At 41.8% G+C, this 23,911-nt stretch overlaps 1 protein-coding gene across 4 annotated transcripts in view; it reads right to left on the bottom strand.

Annotated features, from left to right (window-relative positions):
* The window catches only part of PTPRA (protein tyrosine phosphatase receptor type A), a 202,493-nt gene that overhangs the window by 69,938 nt on the left and 108,644 nt on the right, over positions 1 to 23,911 (bottom strand). For all 4 annotated transcript variants that reach the window (XM_053251717.1, XM_053251719.1, XM_053251716.1 and 1 more), the window contains one exon: positions 18,405 to 18,475. In XM_053251717.1, coding sequence (XP_053107692.1) covers positions 18,405 to 18,431 — 27 coding nt within the window. In that variant the 5' untranslated portion in view covers positions 18,432 to 18,475. The remainder of the gene's footprint in view (positions 1 to 18,404; positions 18,476 to 23,911) is intronic.

Raw genomic sequence — 23,911 nt, forward strand, 5'->3', positions numbered from 1 at the left:
CTGCCCTGTGCACACACTGCCCACTGAATCTGGTAAACTTCTTATGATTGCTCTTAGGTGGGTTTCTCTTTCTTAAAATCAATTTGTAATAGGGAGAAGAAGTTAATGTGTTACTTACATCTGCGTGCACTGCACACACACACACACACACCCACCCAATCCCTCCTCTCCCATGCACAAGTCCATGCCTCACGTATTTGTCAGAGTAACATCAAAGTTGAGAATTAAAGCTTGCCTTTGGTATTCTTTTTTTTTTTTAAACAACACCTTGGTATTTTTTTAAAGGGTGAAACAAGGGAAATATTTTAGGTCTGTGACTACACAAATTATTATTTACATTCTTCAAGTGCTGCTCATTAAATAAGAAACTCCCATATTAAAATATTTAATAAACTGGGAACAGATTAGGGAACAGGAGAAGGGACAACAGAAAGCACTTGCTGTTACATTGCCCCAACATATTTAAAAAGGCAAACTAAACATTGTCACTAAAGACTACATTTGCTTTTGTGTGGGTTAGGACTAAGCAAATTTAATTAATCTAACTGTGGCTCCCTTAAAGTTAAGGAAGCCACCTAATGGCACAGTGGGGAAATTACTTGATTAGCAAGCCAGAGGTTGCCGGTTCGAATCCCTGCTGGTATGTTTCCCAGACTATGGGAAACACCTATATCGGGCAGCAGAAACGATATAGGAAGATGCTGAAAGGAATCATCTCATACTGCATGGGAGATGGCAATGGTAAACCCCTCCTGTATTCTACCAAAAGACAACCACAGGGCTCTGTGGTCGCCAGGAGTCGACACCGACTTGACGGCACGCTTTCCCTTTAAAGTTAAGGAGGGGGACAGGAGAGGGCCTAATATTAGATTCCCTCTATTATAAATCCTCCCAGTCAGGACAGAAGCAGAAGCAGTCTCTCTCTGAATGTCAGATACTGAGGCCGTAGTACAGCAGAGTGCTGTGGCCTTCATACTTTGTTGTAGGCTTGCTAGAGGCATCTGCCCTTATACCAGGATGCTAGATTAGTTGGATGCTAGTAAGTTGGAAAAATAATGGGCAAGGGCACAAATAGTGTGTCTCATACTTTTGTCCACAAATACCCACAGACATTTGATCAGACGGAACTGCATTACCCTCAGGACAGGGTCTGAAGAACATCCAAGTTGGAGAGGGTGGGAGCAATTTTATCCTCAAAGTGCCTTGCAAATTGATTGCAGTGGGTCTCAGAGATCCAGTTCAGGCCTCTAACCAGCTGGAAAGCTCCAATGGATGACAATGAGTGGATGCAGCCATGACACTTGCAAAAGAACACCTCTTCACTGCCACAGCCCCAAAGGGGCTTTTGCCTGTGTTCAACTGGACTCAGCTGGAGTCCCCTGCCATTTGCATTCTAGATAGGGGCTTTTTTGTGTAGCTGACCACCTCACTTCATTGCCTTCCATTCCTCAGAAACCCAAGGAAGGAGCCTGGTTCTGTAGGATAAGTGAAGACTCTTATTCCATATCTAATTCCTCTTACCAGAGCAAGACATTAATGACAATTAATGTAATTTGTCCCACTTCCTGAAAAAATACAGGACAACAGCCTAACACTATATCTCTATGCTATAAGTAAAATTAGGCCTTCAAGAAAAACACATCTTGCTCTTCACTTGTCTATTAAAATTCAACAGAATCCAAGAATTCACACTGAATTTCTATCCTTCTAGATAACACCAGAAAAATAATCAGGCCAAGACCTTCAGCAGGGATAGAGTGGAGAAATATTGTACAGGGGCTAAGAAATACATTTACTGGAACTACTGAAAACATTAAGCATTTCTCAGTCATATCAATATTTTGCTCAGTAGACAAATGAGAAGTACATAGTAGGTAGTTTGGCAGATGATTTCCTGCCCAGAACTCTGCAGGAAGAAGGATAAGACTCCTTAGGTCACCCCAATGCAATTTAGACACATATATACATGTGCATATATGCATGCCTATGTGCATGCATGCTCAGCACAGGCGTAATGTTTTTCAATTACCAAGGCATGGTTGGCAGCCACGAATGCTCTATAGGTTGCACCTCAGGTTGGTGTCCCACCGGCCACCTTCCCTTTCAGCTTTGTGTAGAACGGTGATTACATCTGCACTGATGTTAAAAATATCCATAACTAGCACCAAACTACTGTTTGAAACCATAGCCACAAGCAGGTCTCCAAAATTGTGGTTTGGTGCTATTTATGGTTATTGTTAGCATTGGTGCAGGTGTAAAATTAAAATGTCCAGAACTGAAAGGAAAGGCAGGGGGGTGACTAATACTTCTCAAGTATTACACCCATCCTACGGCAGATTCCCTGGCTGCCAGTTTGCTTCTGGGCTAGATTCAAAGTGCTGGTTTTGACCTTTAAAGCCCTACACAGCTTGGGGCTGGGGTATCTGTCGAACCGCGTTTGTCCATATGAATCTGCCAGGGCCCTTTGCTCATCATCTCGAGCAACGCTCGTGACCCCGCCATTGCCCAAGATTTGTTTGGACATCCCCCTGGCCACACGGTCTGTAACAGGCAATTTCTAAAAGCAGTTTAAAGGCTCATGTAAGTCTAGCAGAGTTTTGTACTTTTGTACTCCCTCAGTTCCAAACTGGGATCAGACATGCATGAGCAGACCCACGGGTGTATGTGTGTCTGTCTGTCTGAGTTTAGGGTCTTTATTCTTCACAATGTACCCGTGGCAAGTCTGGCAGTCATGAGAGAATCAATAAAACTCATGAAAGGCCCTTTTATACCACACTGAGTGTACAAGGCGAGTGAGTTCGGAGCAGTGTTAGATGACCCAGTTTACGCAGCTATTCGTAACAGGCTTTAACTCTTCTTATCCTGGATCAGACCCTTTGAAATCTACCACTTCAATAGCAGAAAGAAGATGATGGCTTTTGCTGGAAAGTTACTTGCTTTTATTGACAGACCACAACTAGCTGTGCTTTTCAATACAAAAATGTTCTAAGAACTGGTGTTTCAAACTAGAGTTCATGAATACATATCATGAATACATCATTTTTCTCCAATACCTATGAATGGCTCCAAGATTCAACGCAGTTGTGTTTAACACAAGTACACTGGTGTGTTGAATGACAAATGTGCGTCCTTAAACCAAGGCTCAACAAATCCCAGGTGCCAAGAGCCACAGCACCTAGATTAGGTTATTCAGAAGCAGAGTTATTTAATAAAATATCTATTATTTTATGATAAAGCTCTATTATACCATCAGCCCTGTTTCTGTTCTACATATTTTTAAAGGGGGAAAGTGAAGACACACTTCTTAAGAGTTGTTTTTGTAGACACAGAACAACAACAACAACAACAACAAAAATCCCAGAAGGAATTGTTATGGTTTTTAGAATGGATGGTGTGGGGAGGAAGGTGAACCAAAAGAAAAAACATCAAGTGTAAAGGAAGTAAGGAACTGGAGATAAAGAAGGAGGAACAAAACAAGCATAAAGATGGGGGGGGCTCTCCCCCCTCTGTGGAAGTAGGTAACCAAGGAGAAGATTTGGAGTGAGCAATCCAAGCGGCATAAGCGAAAGACTAAAGCGTTAGAGTGGCTCCCACTCGGAGGCAAGGCATGGGAGAAAGGCTTCCACCAAAATGTATTTTTTCTTTCTCTAGAAGGTTCCAACATGTGGTCTCTGCACAAGCCCATCAGTGTGATGCACAGACTGCACAGAAGAAGCACATTTGCCCTCCCTCCTCCACAGTCGCAAAGTCTGGTAATTTTACCAAGTGTCCATTGTCTGGCTCCCAAATTCTGGGGCTGGCTCCGAGAGTGAAAATTTTATCGTCAAGGCCTGCTTTAAACACCCAGCAACTCCACAATACAGGTGAATTATGTTTTAAAGGGCACACATCTAGGTATCACATTTTACATATCTAATGCTACAGACTGAACCTAGGACTTGTATATGCAAAGTATGTGGTCTGGCACCAAGCTCTGGGCCCTTTCCTATCTGATGTCCTCATCAGTAGTAACACTAGTCTCCCCAACATTCCCCAGGAGATACGAGATGATGAAACCCATCTCTAGATCCCACCACTCGCAGAAGTGGGTGGTAATCAGAGATCCTTTTTCAATGGTGATGCCCCAGCTTTGGAATTCTCTCCCCAGGGAGGTTCACTTGGCATAGGGTCCAATATTCTTTTAGTGCCAGGTGAAAACCTTTATTTTCCCAAGCCTTTTGGATTTGTTCTATTAAACAGCCAACAATTAGATCAGTGGCCCTCCCCCTAAACTCTGTAATAACAAGTCTAGCAACTTGCAGAAAAGCAGCATGTTGTTGTGAATATTGGGTGGAGGAAGGGGAGGAAAGTGATAAGCATATTCTCTGCCCCACACAAAGATTGAAAAGATATCTTCCTGACGTCAAATATGAGAGAGAAGGCTGGCAAGACAGCAACAGGCCTAGTGGAAGGATAGGAGATCAGGCACTATAAGAGGGAACAGGTGAGAAGAACAGTAGATCTGGGAGAGAAATCAATTTCTTCAGAGTCAGAAGGAGTTAAGCTTGAGCCAGGAGTCAGACAGGACTCCCTACACAAAGTGAAAGAGGAGCCTGAGTACCAGTCGGTTGCCCGATTAACCCAGTTATTCTTTAACTATGTCACTGGAAGAACAAAACAAAACAAAATTGCTTGCGCCTTCCTCTTCTCAAAGCCACATTAGCAAAGGATGCATTTTTGACATTGTTCATACTGCTTTACCATCTCAAAGCAACTTCCTTTGACCCACTTAAAAAGCCTTCAGACCATAGATGATCACAGAACTGGAACGGCATTCAAGGTGGCCTGGAAGTGTTGGATGACATCCCTCCCAAAGTGACAGGATAAATGGCCTCCCTTAAGCAAATGGATTGCCAAGCTTTTATCTTCCCTTTATTGTTAATGAACAGCAAAGCAGAATAGATGGCACGGGTGGACTGGAAAAGCCCTGCCTTAACAGCTCCCATTGTGAACACAAATTGCATGATGGCTATTGTGAACCACTTGCCTGGGGTGGTTCTGATCCCATCCAAGTATGTGCCAGAGTAACTTCCCCTGGTTACTGCACAGTCATGTACCAAGACATGCAGTATTAGCATGTGGCTTTTTCTTTTTCTTTTTAAGGGAGAAGATCCAGCACATTATAAACTCTCTCATTTGCGATGCAATAAAGCACGAGAAACAGTGGCCTGGATTTTTAGTAGTGTGGCAATCAGAGCAGCATGAACAAAATTAAAGTTATCCTTAAAGAAATCTGAATTCCAACCTTGCCCCCAGAGGGCCTAATACCCAACATTCAGTCATACCCCCCCAGAGGGCCTAATACCCAACATTTAGTCAAAACACATCAGTTAACTTTCAGAACACATGCCTCATTCTACCAGACAATTACAATTCCCATTTTTTCAGATGGGGAACAGAGGCCAAGAAATAGCCACTTCAATGTGTTTTAAATGTGTTCCAACATGCTTTAGTTCGTGGGTGGTTGAAGCTAGCTCTGTGTAGCTTTTGTCAATCTTCCTCACTGGTCACTACACACCTGCAGAATATATATGCACACATACACACTGGACACTGGACAATCTCTATAGCCTTTGTATGCAACAACTGCAGAGAACCGCTTTATTCTTTACTCATCCACAAGAAGGCCATTCCCAAACAGCTCTGCTACAGGATTCAGCCTGTACAGCCCTATGGTGCATTCGAGGACAATTCTGAATTCAAATTCTGTGATTAGAATTATGTATATTAAATTGATTTGAATTTAATCTAATTTATTCAGCTTCCAAGATTCAATGAATTTAAGAACACTGCCCTCAGGTGCAGAGGCAGCCAAGTGGCGGTCTGGGTCCAGCCCCACTCGGCGGCCCCCTCCACGCAAAGGGGGGTGTTGCATGCAAAGGGGGCATGGCCTGGGCTGCCGAGAGCCCGAACGAGCTCTCAGCTCATCATTTCAGGCAGCGCTGGCTGCCTGATAGGACGTTTTCCCCTTTATCTCCCTCCAGAGAGGAAGAGGAAGGGAAAAACGTTCTATCGGGCAGTCGGCGCTGCCTGAAATAACTGGTGCAGAGTTCGCCCGGGCTCTCAGTGGCCCGGGCATGGGAAGGGACAGTTTGCTCTGGGCTCCTCTAGAGCCCGAGCCATGGGGCTTCGGCAGCCTTTTCCATTGGCGGCCCAAGTTCTTTGAACCCATTCACACAATAGGGGCTATGCCCCTGATTGAAAAGGAGGAAAGCAAGTGCAAGCTTGATTTAAGCCACTGCATTCACAGTTAAAAAGCACCTTGGTGTCAGTGTACAGAAGAGGAGAAAGGAGCAAATAATCATGCAAGGTTCTCTAAATCCTCTCTCCAACAGTTCACTTTTATGAAGAAATCCAATCATCATCCATGGAATTTAATGCACATAAAAAAAGGACAGCACCAGCTCAATTATTCCACCTCTTCTTTCCTTACACAAGCACTAACACCACAGCTGCCAAAGGCTTTAGTTTTGCCTACACATGGTGTCTCGTCCTCAAACTGTCCTCTTTTTAAAACAAGGCTGGGCCCTAATGAGGTCCCTTGAGGCTGCTTTGTTGAAAATAGGCAGCACAGCTAACTGGGTTCTCAGATTTTATTTTATTTTATATTATTTTATTCTATCTATCTATCTATCTAACTAACATATCTGTATACCGCCCAAAACACAAGTCTCTGGGCGATTTACAACAAAACCAGATTCTGTTGCCAAGAATGAGAAGAAAGTGAAATCACTTGATTAGATTGCATGGGAGTGGGAAGTATTCAACTTCTGAGCTTGCTGTGAAGAAAAAGGAGAATGCCATTTGGGTATGCAATTCCATGTGAGGAGAACAGAGTCTCTCTCTTCCCCCTTACCCTGACTGAAATCCAATAAAGATAGCATCTTAATACAGGCCACTGGACTGGACTCCTTTTATTTAAAGGCATCTCTTTTATACATTTGATGTAGAGTCACCTTGTAACATTTTACTGAAAGCTCTGCTGGGAAGCTTATGAAATTTGTAAGATCTCACACTTGAATAAAGAACAGTTCTTCAACTTCATGATACTATTCAATCAAGATATTTAAAATGATACGCCAAAGTGGGAATGTGCATACAATTAGCTACTGACTCAAACACTGCATAATTATTTATTTATTTTATTTATTATTTATTTATTTGATTTATATACTACCCCTCCAAAAATGGCTCAGGGCAGTTTACAACAAATAAAAACAATTAAAATAAATTAACATTTAAAATCAAAACTAAAATCAATTAAACAATTAAAAATATTAAAGCATTAAAATCATTTAAAGCCAACATTAAAAATTTGAACCATGATTATAATTAAAAGCATGGGTGAATAAATGTGTCTTCAACACTTTTTAAAAAGTTGCCAGAGGTGGCTCTTATTTCAACAGGGAGCGCATTCCAAAATCCAGGGGCAGCAATGGGGAAGGCCCATTCCCGAGTAGCCGCCAAGCAAGTTGGCAGCAACTGCAGGCGAACCGCTCAAGTTGATCTTAACAGATGGTGGGGCTCATAGTTAAGAAGACGTTATACCGAGGGCCTAAGCTGTTTAAAGCTTTATAGGTAATAACCAGCACCTTGTATTTTACCCGGCAACATATCGGCAGTCAGTGTAATTATCTCAACACAGGAGTGATATGGTTTCTCCTAGATGATCAAGAGATGAACCTGGCCGCCGCATTCTGGACCAACTGCAGTTTCCGGACTACGTACAAAGGCAGCCCCACGTAGAGTGCATTGCAGTAATCCAGCCTAGAGGTTACCAGCATATGTACCACCGTTTTGAGGTCATTCATCTCAAGAAACAGACGCAGCTGGCGTATCAGCTGAAGCTGATAAAAGGCACCTCTGGTGACTGACTCAACCTGGGACACCAGGGAGAGGTTCGGATCCAGAAGCACCCCCAGACTGCGTACCTGTTCCTTCCAGGGGAGCGTGACCCCATCTAGAACCAGCAATCAATATCGTCTCCCAAGTTCCAACCCCTCAAAATAAGTACCTATGTCTTATCTGGATTCAGCCTCAGTTTGTTATCCCACATCCAGCCCATTATTGCCTCCAGGCAAGCATTTAGGGAGGTTATGCCTTCTCCCGATGAGGCTGACATGGAGAAGTAGATTTGGGTGTCATCAGCATACTGATAACACCCTGCACCAAATCTCCTGATGATCTCTCCCAGCGGTTTCATGTAGATGTTAAACAACATCAAAGACAATATGGAGCCCCAAGGGACACCATAGGAAAGTTTAGATTTTGAAGAACACCAGTCTCCAAGGGGCATCATCTGGAACCTGCCCGTGAGGCAGGATTGGAACCACTGCAAAGCAGTGCCTCCCACTCCCAATCCCCTCAGAAGGATACTATGGCCCAAAGTATCAAAAATCACCAAGAGATGCAAAAGGACCAATAGAGTGTCACACCCTCTATCAATTCCCAATTGGAGATCATCCATCAGGCTGACCAAGGCAGTGTCCACCCCATAGCCCGCCCAAAAGCCAGTTTGAAATTGGTCTAGATAATCAGTTTCCTCCAAGACTGCCTGGAGCGGTCTTGGAGGAATTGCCACTGATATCCTAAAATGAAGTCATAGAGAACATGAGAGCATCTGCTTTGCTTGCAGAAGGTCCTAAGTCCAAATCCCTGGCAGCGTCTCCAGGATAGGGCTGGGAGAAACTCCTGCCTGAAACTCTGCGGAGCTGCTTCCTGTCAGGGAAGACAAATTCTGAGCTATATATACTAATGATCTGATTTGGTATAAGGCAGCTTCCTATGTACCTATGATGAGCACCCTAGTGAATTTAAAATTCAAAGGAGATCATGTTTTCATATGGGCCAACCAAAGAGCAAAAACCAAGCACAAAGCACTAAGCTTCTGAGTTCCACTAACTCTTCACTGGGCTAAATGCCAAATAAAAGAAGCGGGGTATGGTACGGCTGCTCCAAGAAGCGTTCAGGTGCGACAAGAGTGGAGGCAAGCACCAATTCTTTTACTCTTAGAGGTGCCTCTCGCTGCCCCTCCACTGGCACCCTCACCAGCCACTACTGCCCTCCAGACAACTTTTGTCTTGTCTGGACTGACTGTAAACATGTTAGTCTTCATCCACTCCATAACTTAGCTGAGAGACATTCATTCCAAGAGAGTCATCGGTTTGATAGTTGGTCACCTGATTACCTCTGCTAACTGAGCAAAAAATGGACCCCTTTAAAAATAGTGATTCTCTTATACTTAGCAGGGGGAGAGCAACTGTCCCTATCCAGCCCCAGCATAGTATTCCTCCGATGGCTGTTGCTGATGTTTACCTTATGTTATTTTTAAAGACTGTGAGCCTTTTGGTGACAGGGGAGCATCGTATTCATGTATTTGTCTTTGTAACTTGCTTTGAGAACTTCGGTTGAAGAGCAATATGTAAAAATTCATCGTAGTAGCAGTTGTCATCAACAAATTGAAAATTTCACACTCCAGATGGCCAAACTGTTGCATACAGATATTAAAAAGTGCCAGGGACAATACGGAATCTTGCAGTACCCGACAGGACACAGACAAGGTGACAGAACAGCAGTCATCTAGCACTACCCTAAAGCAGGTTAGAATGACTGTCAATCAACATCCCCTATTTTCATGTGTCTCCAAAAGTCCTGAAGGATTTGATCATCAAATTAAAGTCTGCTAAAGGATCTAGACTAGAGGCAGGTTTCCAGCACTTGTGGGTGTGATAGTGTACTTGAAAATGCATGGGCAAGGCCTGCTGAAACAGGAGAGACGACTTCAGAAACTGGGAGTGGCCAAATAAGGTTTTCAGTGAACAGGGCTTTAGTCCCTGAGTGGCTTCTTGCCCTTCTTTATTACTCACAGAGTCAGAATCAGTTGTGCAAATACAATGAATATTTATACACTGCTTTCCAACAAAAGTTCCCCAAGTGGTTTAGATAGGTCGTTAGATAGATAAAATGGCTCCCTGTCTGCAAAGGGCTCACAATCTAAGAAAAGAAACATAAGATACGACACCAGCAAATGGAGGGATGCTGTGCTGGGGATGGATAGGGCCAGTTGCTCTCCCCTTGCTCAGTAAAGAGCAGGGGGGGTAAGAATTTACACCAGCTAGTAGTGAATTCCATATTGTCAGCAGAAAATATGGTGGAGAAGTTACATAATTTCCCCTCCCTGCCTCATTCCTGCCATTAGCTGTCTAATCCTAGCTCTGAACTGAAAAGCATATTGTATTTGATAAAAGTTTCCCATTTGTACCAAGACTTCAGAGATGCCAAAGCATAAAAGGAAATCAGAGTTGGCAGCACAGCCCTAAGCAAGGTTGGCATATTGAGAGGATGTGCCCATACAGACCATTTATGAAACTCATAAAAGCAATTCTTGCAATATCAGCTATAATCTTGATAATCATTTCCTCCAAGATCTTGTAACTTCTCCAGCCTAAAGAAGCTTCAAGAACAATTAGGCTTTTAAAAATAAAAGTCATCCAGAAGGTGGTTTCAGGTTAGCTGCTTTGCATCTTAATATAAGTCCAAATTAAAAGGGACACAAGCTGATGAAATACAGAGAGATGCCTGAACAGCTGGGTTCTGAACTGTACCTGCAGGGGAGTAGGGGGCAGGGCAGGGAGGTGAGCCAAGGACAGCATGCTGCAAGGGCTTGTCAACTGTATGCCTTTCACCAGCTCAACTGACTTCACACCCACGTACCACAATATAGCTAAACCTCCAACAATCTGTCTTTCTGGATGCAGAGAGAATGTGCAAAATGCAGAATAAGTTTTTCTTTAAGTTTTTTCCTACTTAAGTTTTTAATAGAGAATCTAGCAAAGGGGGTGAAAACCAGAAGTCTTGGAGAGGACGACATTTATAGCGGGGGCGGGGGGGAGTTGCCCCCCCCCCCAGCAACACACCTTTTTGAAATTTCTGTGCCATAAACTGCTAGAAGCAGCATGAATTTCAGACTCAAGTCATTACTTTCAGACAGTAACTTCCTCACCCAATAAAAACATTCGTCTTTGTGACACAGAATCTAAGGAAACACATTCTGGTCTTACACACAAGCCCAAATTGCTCCTTTAGGTAGACCATTATGGTCTCTTCTGGTCACTCAATTCCCACCATCAGAATTATTAACAAAGATGCAAAAACAGGTAAAACAGTGCCATGTATTGTTTTGTCAAATATCAGGGACCATGTGCTATAAATCAACTTAAAGAACAAGACAGTGTGCTATAAGTCAACGTAAAGAGCAAGATACTCAAGAGATTCTTTAACAATACAGTATCACCTTTTAGTGAATTGCCTCATCTAGGTGTCAGTGCCTAGGATATCTTCCAAGTTCTTTATTATGTGGTGTTCTGACCGCATTAGTAAATGTGATGAATTAAGATTTCATGTTAGATGACAACTTCCGTGGGTACCAGATACATAAACATATGAAGTGGTCATTGGTACATTAATGGATCACAGAAGTGAGTGTGCTTTAGTCACACCAGTTTTAGATAGCTGAATAGCCTGTGGTAGACATTTAAGGCTAGTTGCAGTCTGATCCAAACCAGAAAATGGAAATATAAAATGCAACTATTTTTACAGTGAATTCAACAACATCACCATTCATCTGTGTCACAGAGCAATGCACAATTAGCTTTTGGAACTTTTGTGGTAGTCATTCAAGAGAATCACTTGCCTAGAAAGCCAACCCTGTAGGCCCACTATGATAAAAGTGATGTTTGAACCAATGCTTTCTCCAGATTCATCTAAATAAGTATCCAGTCTGAATGGTTACATTTGCACATCTCACCCTTTTAAAAATGCTGCCCAACAGACTGCCACATAAAAAGAGATCCATCAAGTTACCCTGTATTGTGTTCGTGCCTTTTACTTGCTGCCTTTAAGGTATATTTGTAGAGCCCTGGAGTATGAACAGACCATCATATTTCAAAGAGCATGTTGGATGAGACTGTGAACCTTTGGGCATGGGTGTGCTTGTTAGGTATTTGATAAATATTAAGTGTTATTAACAAGAGTCTCATTTTCCCAGCATAAATACCATTTGCCATGTAAACTAGTAGAGAAATATTGTACCACTATTTGTTACAACCATTCGGTATTTTAGATTCTCTACTGACATAAAGGATATAGCTCTTCAGTGAAAGAACTGAAAACTAACAGCACTCTTTTTAAAAATGTAGAAAAATATAATGAAGGGTGAAATGTAATTAAAGGAGAAAATAAAAGTTCATCATATGTCATATTAAAGAAAACAATACACATGGTTTATCATTCCAGAAAGCAGCAGAAAGACCATCTCTGTATAAATTTGTTCTGTATGATCTTGCCTCACAAATTTGTATCAAGTTACCTTATAATATACTATATCCAATACAATCAATCTAAATTTGGTAGCACACCTGGCTTTCCCCCAGTAACTAGCAACTGGCATTTTATCAGCAGTTAAAAGATTAGAACCCCACCTCGAAATCATCTGCTTCAATTGATGCAAATAGGTGGTTCAAGATAAAATCCCCTGGTTGTTAAAGTAATCTTTGTGTCTGAACAATCAGACTTTTGCTTTCAGTGTGATGTAACTGAAGTTCAACTATGGCTGGATCCCTAATTGAACCATATTTTGTGAACAAAGCTAGTAGAGTGGCAGATCTGGGGGGGACAGGAAAGAGAAAAGCTTGTCTGGATTCATTTTATCCTGTAGTTATGTTAAACAGCTGTTTTCTCCCCCCCACCCCACCAAAACCTGCCTCTATTTTAATACATGTTAGCTATCTCCAGAGCAGTCCAGAGAAAAGTGACTTAGAAACCAGAGATTCCAGGAATGAGGAAAGCAATACACAGATATAGTCATTCCTATAACAAAGGGATGCCATTATCACAAGAATTGCTGCTGCCAATTTCATACTTGTCTTAACCTACTTATGGTTGCAGGCATGTGTGGAGTCAAGAATGGATCAAGACTGCTTAGAGCACAGGAAAGATCTTCTGTGTGCAGGCTTTAAACACACATTTAATAGAAAACCTCTCCACTCCACCCCAAAAGAAACCTACGCAATACTTTACAAAAAACCACCAATCTCTGTGCAAGATGTGAACAGTCTTTGAAAGACGTGAGAATTTACAGGAATGGGATGTCCTGTTCCAGGGACCGCTGGATGTTTATTCTTCAGAAGTGAATTATTCCAAAACAAGATTCATGTTCTGACAGTTATGCCGCTCCCTACCGCTTTATGCGACTGTGAGGTTGTGCCTTCGTCCGCTTGAGGCAAGCATGGGGGCCAACATGTTTGAGACCTGTCACATGACACAGGCCAGCCAATAGGGAAGTAGGAGTGGAGTTTTAAGACTCCGACTTCCTGCACTCAGTCTTAGTTTCTTCAGACTGAGCAGCACTCCTTCCCACCCCAGTGAGGGAAGTCCAGTCGCCAAGTTGGGGCCAAGGATTTTTTTTTTAATTATACCTGATTGGCCCTGGTGTGGCATTTTTTCACCTACTTCTCACTGAAGCTGATTTAAGGTTATCAATACGAGACAATTTAAAATTCAGAAATGGCATATGGCAAAGTTCTTCCTTGAGCATGTCCTGAGCACACGTGATGCAGCAGCCCTGATGAAGCTAAGCAGGTCAGTCTGCTGATCCAGATGGGAACCTTATGCATACTCCCTTGAGTTCCATGGGAGAAAGTCAAGATATATATATGTAATAATAAAAAGTATAGGCAGGGAAAGAGGAGTGCAGGTCTGAGTAATTCCTTGTGTAAAAGAACTCTAGATATTTTACCACATTAGGGAGAAGCATTTCAGCCTAGTCCCTCCTTATCAAGCTAGCTTTTCAAGTACAGAGCTCTGTTGCGTGAATATTCCACATACAGTATTCAATCAGCAATCTGTAGTGATAAAAATCAAAGGCAACTCAACATCCCAAAACAGTACAGAGTAGAATCAGTCCTAACTTTTACCACGATAGTAGTAAAATAATATGGACAACTTTACAATCATCTATTGAGGTATCAGAAGTGGTCCAAAATGGTGAAGAACATTTTAGTTCTCAGTGAGCTGAGTTACTAATCAGAATATATCAGTCCCAAAGTGAATACATTTGTATTCAAACAACATTGAATACATTTGTATTCAAACAACATTGAATACATTTGTATTCAAACAACATTGAATACATTTGTATTCAAACAACATTGAATACATTTGTATTCAAACAACATTGAATACATTTGTATTCAAAAAGGCTCCATATACGCTTACATGTGATATCTTGACCCCTAAAAATCTGAATAGGATTTATAATAGCAATAGCAATAGCACATATATACCGCTCTATAGCCAGAGCTCTCTAAGCGGTTTACAATGATTTAGCATATTGCCCCCAACATTCTGGGTACTCATTTTACCGACCTCGGAAGGATGGAAGGCTGAGTCAACCTTGAGCCCCTGGTCAGGATCGAACTTGTAACCTTCTGGTTACAGGGCGGCAGTTTTACCGCTGCGCCACCAGGGGCTCATAATGATTAACGGAAAGACAGGAAACAAAGGGTAGTGATAAATGGGTGGTTTTCTCAATAGAAGTAAGTAAGATGTGGAGTCCCCTAGGAATCTGTACGGGGACAAGTGCTCTTTAACTTAATCATAAGTAACCTAGAAGTTGGGATAAGCAACAAAATGGCCATATTTTCAGATGACACTAAACTACTCAGGCTAGGAAAATTCAAACAAGTGTTAAGAGTTCCAAAAGGATCTTTCCAAACAGGGGGAGTGGGCAATAAAATGGCAAATGCGGTTTATAATAAAACCAAAAAAACCTTCTTTGTTAGCCACCCAGTAACAAATTGTTCTCTGAGTGGCTTACAACACAACATGAGATAAAAACACATGATCTTAGCCAAAAGGCCGAGAAGCGATTAACACATTAAGTAACAGACCAAAAAAAAGGGGGGGGGGATACAAAATAATCTAATAATAAAAATGTCAGCGGTTCAATGTAAGTAAGTGTAAAGTGATGCATACTGGGGCAAAAAAAAACCCCAAGTTCACATATACAAGCTGTCGGTGACTGACCAGGAGAGGGATCTTGGGGTCATGGTGGACAGCTCGTTGGAAGTGTCAACTCAGTGTGTGGCAGCTGTGAAAAAGGCCAATTCCATGCTAGGGAAGGGGACTGAAAATTAAAATGCTAATATTATAATACCCTTATACAAATCTTGGACTTGATCTAGCAGGATTGTTCTTATGTTCTATGTTCTATTTACTACAACTGCTGGAAATGTAGTATGATGGATGCAGATCTTATTTACATGTTTACCCAGATGGTTACATATTGGGAGTTCAGATGTATTTAGCATCATGTCAGGTTGGTCACTCAGAAGAAATCTAGGAAGTTTGGTAAGAGATTAAAGAACACACAGAGATTTTGTTTTTGTTTTTTACATATTGGTTGTAGCCAAGACTCACTATGTACTACAAATCATATACACTTCCAGAGCAGAAAGAACGTTTGAAGTAGTTCCTATAGCAGAAACAGGAATATTATGAATGCAACAGTCTTGGAAGAGGGACACTATCTCTGAGCAAAATGGTGTTTGTGAGAACTGGTTAAAGTTTGTAGCTCACCGTAGCAAAATATATGGTCAATATGAATTCTGCTCTCTTTAATATATCCTGGAATTGGAATGGGATGTAATTTTTATTTTATTCTTGTAGTGGTAGCATATAGTTACAAAAGAATGAGTTGGGGGAAATGAAAACTGCACAACTAAATCAGTATATGCCTCCTTCCATTAACTATCAAACTCCAACCCACCTCACTAATATATGCCTGCTTTTTCTCAGCAACAGAGGTTTTCTGCGTAACAGCAGGCTTCTGTCAAATCTATGACTGCAAAAAACTATATATAGTTCTAAGCAGCAGATATACTGGTGTTTCCCAAAAAATGCCTTCACAGTACACAGACAAACAATTTCACAAATACCCTTATCCGAACTGCTTGGGACAAGAAATGTTCTGGATTTCGGACTTTTCCGGATTGTGGAATATTTGCATACTGTAATGAGATATCTTGGGCATGGGATCCAAGTCTAAACACGAAAGGTTACTGTACACTGTATTTTATTTTTAAAGTTTTATTTAAAGTATAAAAACAAATAAGCATTGAATTTACGATAACTACAGATAGCTGTAAATGTAATGAAAACTAATTGCGAGAAATTTTTCAACGCAATAAAGTTGCTGGTCACGGACTCAAAACATTTATACTTCGGCAACAGCAGCTGCTCCAGCTGCCGGGCTTGTTCTCCCCCACTCGCCTTCATCTCTAGCGCCAAAGCGAGCAAGTGAGCTGAGGCGTTTTGTTTTTTGTTTTGTTACGAGGCGCTCAGCTGTAATGAGTCAGTGCTGCAGGTACACGCCATGGTGGTTTCCGGATTTTGGAGCATTACGGGTTTCGGATGTCCGGATCACGTACCTGTACCGGGAGATCCAAAACAGCATGGGCCAGTAGAGCGAACACCAGACAGTTATTTCTGAATAAGGAAAGCAAGCCAGGAGCCAAGTACCAGCCCCAAAAAACCACCTAGAGATGTACACATCAGGTGGTATGAAAATATGACAAATATAGTCAGATGTATGTTTTTATATTCTAGCTTAATATTGTAATTTTTACACAACTGTAAAATTATTTTAATTTTTCTGTGTTAACCACTTTGGGATTGTTTTAATGAAAGGCAGTATACAAATCTAACAAATAGATAGAAGGCAAGATAGATAGATAGATAGATAGATAGAAGATAGATAGATAGCCAGCCCCAAATTCTCCAAGATTATTTCAATGCCAGAACAGAAACATACACAATTAAAAGTTAACCGGGGTGGAGTCCTTTACTGAGCTCTCCAGCCAGGTTTCCTGAACAGTCAATCCTTTCTTCTGACTTTTGCTCTCTCCTTTTAAGTCACTTGAGCCAAATGCCAGATGCTGCCACTTGGCTCCCAACCTGGAAATCTCCCAAGAGCTGACCAAGACCAAGATTTTTGACTATGACCAAATTCTGCCGAATGTGGCATGACTACTTGCACTGAGCCTAGGGAAAACTAACAGAGTCTGACCAAATTGCAGACACTATTTTACAGTAAGCTACAATAACTGTTATACTGAACTCAAAATACCAGAGTGTGTACAAGTCAATATTTACTTCATAGCAGTTTAGAGTCCTGTTAACAATGGTGCTTTTTTTTTTAACAGAAGCTCTCCCAGCACGAACAAGGTGTCTCATACTCAAAGCATGCCCATATCTAACCAGTCTTTTAATTCCTGCCCCACCACAACCCTGAAATGAATTGATTTAATACAAATTGATTAAAATCAAAGTGAATTAAATGTGGCCAGAATACTCAGTTTTCACAATGTGCTCATCAGGAAGATTCTACTTAAGTATTTTCTACTAAAAGTGTATATTCATTCATATTCTTAAAATTCTTCACCACTCAAGAGATGGATCCAGTTTAGGTTCACACTGCTCATTGTAAAACATTGAATTTTTGTCAGCAATTTTGCAATGACATGAAGAAACAAAATAACAATTGCTCATTTCATTTAATACCAAAGCTAACTGAAACAGATACATGCAAAGCCATTGGGAGGTAAAACATCTTAAATTCAACTGGCAAATTAAGAATATTTGGGGGATATTTTGCCATGCTCTGTTAACAGAATGACCATTGTCAGACTTAAGTTGTGCTTTACCTAGACATCAAGAGAGAAGGAGCTGTTCAGTCCATTATCTCTCATCTCCTTATATTGTTGCTAACAAGCATATTCATAGTTGGAAGTTAAAATCCAATTCATAATGATATATTAACTATATAGGTTTTTCTTTTAACAAAAACATTTTAACAAAGAAAAATAATCTCTGATCATTGTGTTCAGAAACCAACAGAGCCTTTGCAGCCTGAGTGAATCCAATTATATTCCAACTGTGCCATGTGTGTCTAGAATAGATTTTTCAAATTTGGACTCTCTAGCCTATTGCCCATATTACAGTTAGGTAGTTTAATATAATAGATTCTACTGTGTGCCTGAGAAGGACAGATGCTCAAGAAAGATTGCTTTGGCTCAAGGAAGCAGCTGGGAATACACCTACCCCATCCATGTGGGTTAGCAGAAATATAGGAGCAGAATTATGTTCAAGGCAGCCACACCTACATTAAAAAATGCCATGAACCAAACATTTATTTGCCTCCAGGAATCAAAATGAGCATCAGAAGAAGTGTCAATTTATATTATGCTTATAAAACCTGAGTTTTTTTTAATTTGAGAAGAAATATCAGATTAAATCTATTCCCTTACCTTAATTATCGTAGGCACATCATCCATCCAGCAGACATTTGGATCCCATAAAGGTCTTCAAGTGATGCTGCCTGTAAAGGAACAGAGATATTAGTTTTATTCAATGAAACATTCACCAGCAACATTTTAAAGGAAAACATGAACACCACCAACAAGAGCAAACCCACTTATTCTTTGTCCATTGCCCACCCAAGTACAGAAGGCTAACTATTTCAGAGCAGACTGAGGAGGAGGAAAATCCTCTAGATTCTATTTATAATTTCATTCAGGAAATAAACATCACAACAGTGCTGAGAGACCTAAAAGGCCAAGTTGAAGACAGATCATCCTGGAAAGAATCTATCTATCAACTTGACAGCACTCACTCACTCACTCAATGATACATGGAACTGAAGTGTAGACTACTAGTTACATCATACCTTTTTAGAACTGGGTTCATGCATTGTTTGTGTAGTTTATAATGCAACAGAGTGAGGAAGAGGATGAAGTAAACATGTGGGCAGGGAATTTGTATTTCTTCATCCTTTCCATCACTTTGTTGGTTTCCTTGCTAAATAGCCCTCCTCTGAAGGGCAAGTCTTCTATTTTGTCACATATGTCCTGTTGCAAAGATGATTATCACAACCAGGCATGCCTTTGAAGACCCCACTTGCCATAGTGCAAGTCCGTCTCAGTCAAGTGTTTATCTGTACTTCATGGATTGACGTATAACATCAGCGGATTTTGCAAAAAAATTCTTTAAAACAAGTTTTGAAAACGTGCAGGAACCTCTTGCATGTCCTCTTTGAAGCCCTCCCAGATGGAGTAGTTAAACTTGGACATGCAGATAATATAATTTGAGACCTTCATACATGGTGAAAAAGAGGAGTAAATTTTATCCAGTTTTCTGCCTTCTTTGTCAACAGGGGTAGAATGACGTTTTTCTGACCTAGAGGAAAGGATACAATCCACCACTAAGGAATTGGGTGGGGGATGTTTAAACAAAAACTGACAGTCTTCCTCCCATACTCAGAAGTAGTTTTTAAGCATGTGCGGGGTGGAAGCCATAGATGAGGAGACTTCCATGCAGCCTTTGCAGAATTGGCTAGAACAGGCAGCATAAGTAAGGCCAAAGACGTGACTGTTGAGAAAGAGGCCATGAAATCACAGATTGGATCGCTTACAGTCTTAGCCAGATATTTCAATTCAAGGCCTAGAGAGTCTTGGCCATTTCTAATATTTGGATCCGATAAGATTTTGTCTCCTCACTTGGGGAATCAGGGATGGTGTCATCCGGAGAGGTTCCAGATGGGGTCTCTGTAACGTCAGTATCAGAGTCAGATGATGAAGATACATCATCATCGGGAGCAGGCTGATCAGGTAGGATAGGCACATCTGGTGGAAGCAAAGGCTCTACAGGCTGGTCAGGTTGAGTAGGAATCTGAGGCTGAGGAGCAGGTAGCAGGATGTGATGGTGGTTGATTTAATGGTGCAGAGTCAGCTGGGCACTTGAAGGGATCAGTAGGCTGGCCATTGTTGTTGAGAACAGAAGAGAGCTTATTCATTTTCCATTGGTGGAATTCCTTTAAATCATATGGAAGAGGAGAATGCCCTAGCATTGAATCCTGGCAATGCCCCACCTTGCGCATATAGCCATAATCCAGAGCCCCTGGTGAGCTCCAGTAGTCAAGCCTGCGTTGATAAAGAGAAAGGGTTGGTAAAGAGAAATTCAGATGTTCTCTCCATGAAGATGGTACATGGGCATGAGAAAAACCACTGGGGTAACCCTGGATGGAGAAGAAAGTGAGTGACCCATGCCAGGGAAGCAGCCAGAATAATTCTTGCTGAAGAAGCAGACAGGGTCTTTAGGTACCCCCGGGTTCCCAAGGTTGAAGTCATCTTCAACGTCTAGTCCATGAAGGGTAAAACCTTTAAAATGTTGAGCCAGATATAGTAAAAAGTGAGTCCAATATGGCGTTGAAGTCAGGAATTTGAATGACAACGGGAAAGCTCAGTCCAAATGCTGACGACACTGAAGATGCATGAAAGAGAACATCGAAGTCATCAAGCACAATGAGGGATGAACAGTCAAGATCAGTGATGGAGTGGAGCTGCTGTCGTCAATGTTGAAGCCAAAGGATGAAGGCTGGTCGATGTTGAAGCGTGACGTGACGTGTCCTCCATGGGTTCTGGCGAAGAAAGAGGGATGTATTACTTGGACTGAAGTCAGCACTATTGTCAAGGGCATTGATGAAGATTGCACTCATCCGGAGAGGCGCTCAATTGTCAGCAACCTCAAAAAAGCAGTAGAGGAGGAAGTCACGGATATCCTATTGGCTGAAGCTGGACGCCCTAACTGAGCTGAAGACACCGATGTTGTCAGCTTCGACTTCAATAGCATTTTGGATTATGGGGTTGCAGTAGTTTCGAATGTCTTTAGCTGTTTAGAAGAGGAGGAATCAGAGCTGTCACTCTTCCTCTTCTTATGTCTGTGAGGCTCCTTTGCAAGATCTTTAGGCTTCTTAAAGGAAGTCTACCCAGTGTCAGATGGAGGTTTCAACACAGACACCAAATTCGATATCAATGCCGTTGGCATTGAAGGGCTGATTTGTAAAGCGCAGCTCTTAAGTGGAGCTCCTGGCTCTTTGTTTGGAAGAGGACAGAAGGATTCTGCAGGATCATACCTTATGGTTCTCTCCAAGACACAGTAGGCAGAGCTCGTGGCAGGAGGAAAATGGTAAAGTTCCACAGCACAAGGTGCAACGTTTTCTTCGAGTCCATGAGAGGATAAATTAGTGCCTTGAGACTGGGGGGCGGGGGGGAGACAGAGACTGGTCAGGGAAATCAGAGGTCAAAGCCAATAGAGCACAAAAAGCCAAATCCAAAACAAGGCATGAGTGCAGTCAAAAACAGGCCACAGCCAGAGCCAGAAAAACACAAAAATACCAAGTCCAAAACTATAGGCAGAGGCAAATGCAGAAAAAACAGTCTGAAAATCAGGATAAACGAGAAGATAATGACCAAAAAAATGCTATTTTTGTATTCCAGAAACAGAAGTTGTGAAGCAGATCCTGAGGAAAGCGCACAACATGGCGGAAGGAAAGAAACTGAGGGGAAGAGGTCCTCGTCACCCAAAGAGACAGTGCATTCCGCGCATGAAGGGCAGGGCTTCAAGCACTTCGTGGAGCTTTCAAATCCCTCTGTGGTGGCTGCTGCACAGGCACGGAGCCCAATGTTGTGAGTGATGCCTAGCCACCACAAGGATCAATAAGTACCTCCCATCTTATTTGGATCCAGTTTTAGTTTATCATCTGCTTCCAGGCAAGCATTTAGGGAGATTAGAGAGAACTAATGGGTTGATATTGTTAGTAGAGACTTTATGGGCTGGTGGTTTTAAAGAGTAGCAAAACAGGAACATATGATCACATGCAGCGGCAGTGGGGGTTTTGTCACTTAAGTACAGATGAAAACAGATTGGGGCATGGCATGTGGCTGATCTCCATTTAAAACCAAACACAGGACAGCAGCCCCTTTGACTTATCCAGCAAGGAAATTACTAATTTTAAATACTTACCTAAAGTTCATTAGCCTCATTCACATGGTATGCTGAGCAGAAGCACTGTATATATGTGCACACAAGTTCTGGCTCTCTCATCTGATCAAAAGTTTAGGAAAATGCTTCTGCAATTCACCATTGCAGGAAATACATAATCCACCATTGCAGGAAAAGGGGGGGGGGATTTACTGACATTAGCCACCGCAAGTGGTAGATTTCTTGTCTAACTTGCTATGGTAGTTTCAAGTCATACACCACCATCCCAACAACAAACTGAATTGAGTAATTTTGGCAGACTACTAAGTGGTAAAGGACTGCCTTGCCTTTTCATCATGTTCTATCCAGCCTCTGCCACCCCCAATCTAGTTCCACTCCCCTTCTTCTTCCAGTCTGCCAAGGAGATCAAAACACTAGAGATCCCAATTGCACGTAGTGTTCAGAACTAACAGCATACTTTAAACTAGTACATGACAGCCTGCCAGGGAGAATCTGGGCTGTTTGCTTATTGATATTTCTTGTCTCCTCAGAACAAAAATATTTTTGAGTTAAGCAAGCAGAAATGCTGCATTAAAGAAAATAAAGTTGGTACTAGGGGCAATTTGAGATACAAAACTAGGAGGCTTGGGTGGGGGAGAGATGCAAACCACACCTAATTGCTTCCTTTTAGGACCATCTTCCCTTGATTCAAAACAACAATCATCTCCTTTATCAAGAGGCAGGCAACATGGGACAGCAAAGTCATGAAGCCCTTCAAGAAATGAAAGTGCCAACTACATAGGTTTTTTAAGCAGTGGCTCTTGCTTTTCACAGCAATAGGATGTGCTTCATTCCTTTGTGTGGGGCCAATCAAAGGGCCAATCAGCCAGTATTTAGAATGTGTATCAGCTGTAGTCAAACATTGTCTTTGGAGGAGTAAAATTTGCCGGAGGTCCATTTTATATCAGGTACTTGTAAATGACATCTACCCACTTATAAAACCTCTGTGTCAAGGACCATCAAGGTGAGCCGGTCATACTACTAAGTAGAAAAGCACCTAAAATTGTGATGGGGACCACAAAGTTGCTCCTCTGTGATCAGAGCTGTGCATATTTTGCTATTCTGCAAGAGAACAGGATGTGCTAGTGTGGTGTGGGAGTTTGGCTTCCTTGCTCTTCCCCACCCCTTCTTTTCAATAAGAACAAGTTGATGGCCCTTCTGGCTGCAAAACCACACTTGAACACATGTGAGCAATGCCCACTGAAGTCTCAGAAGCAGCTGAATATGTTTTTGAGTTATTGTGGTGGCGCTTCAGGGCCCTTGCCCCTCCCATGCAACATCTGCAATATCAGTTTATTAAAAGTAAGAAATTATAACAACTTGCATTAATTGATATAATCACTGATATAAAGCTGTGGCACAGAACTTTAATCTTATTTTGCAAGGAGTCCCACGGTCAAGGATGCATGGTGAAGCTACGGCAAGCTGGCAGACCCTGCCTAACAAAGTATCAAAGTACACAAGAGGGTTCAGGAGTCACCTCAGTTCTAAACCCCTCAAGGGCATGCGGCCACACTGCTCTTCCAAACTGCTTTTCTGATGTCATGATTATCAGCAACAAACTAAGCTGAAACAAAGAAAAGAATACAGGCTTAATTTTTCATCATTCCTAAACTGGATGTTTGGGGCAGATTTGCTTTTTATCCAGTGTTTTGTTGCAAGCTGCCAAGTGTACTTTGGCAACTGATTGGATAAGAATTGTATAAACAAGTTGTTCTGGTAAGACCTAGACTGCCTATTTTCTTTTCACTATAATCTTAATTGATAATTACAACTCTCACAAGTTAGCCCACTTCAGCCTTAAACATTCACACATCTGCCATCCTCAATTGGGGTGGTTGGCATCATCACAAATGACACCACTGAGATGTCCCTACAACTGTACCAAATTTGGTTCATATTGGTCCAGCCATTGCAAAGTTGATAGGGGGAGACA

This window comes from Hemicordylus capensis, chromosome 5 (genome assembly GCF_027244095.1).
Source record: "Hemicordylus capensis ecotype Gifberg chromosome 5, rHemCap1.1.pri, whole genome shotgun sequence".
In the NCBI taxonomy this organism is placed as follows: Eukaryota; Metazoa; Chordata; class Lepidosauria; order Squamata; family Cordylidae; genus Hemicordylus; species Hemicordylus capensis.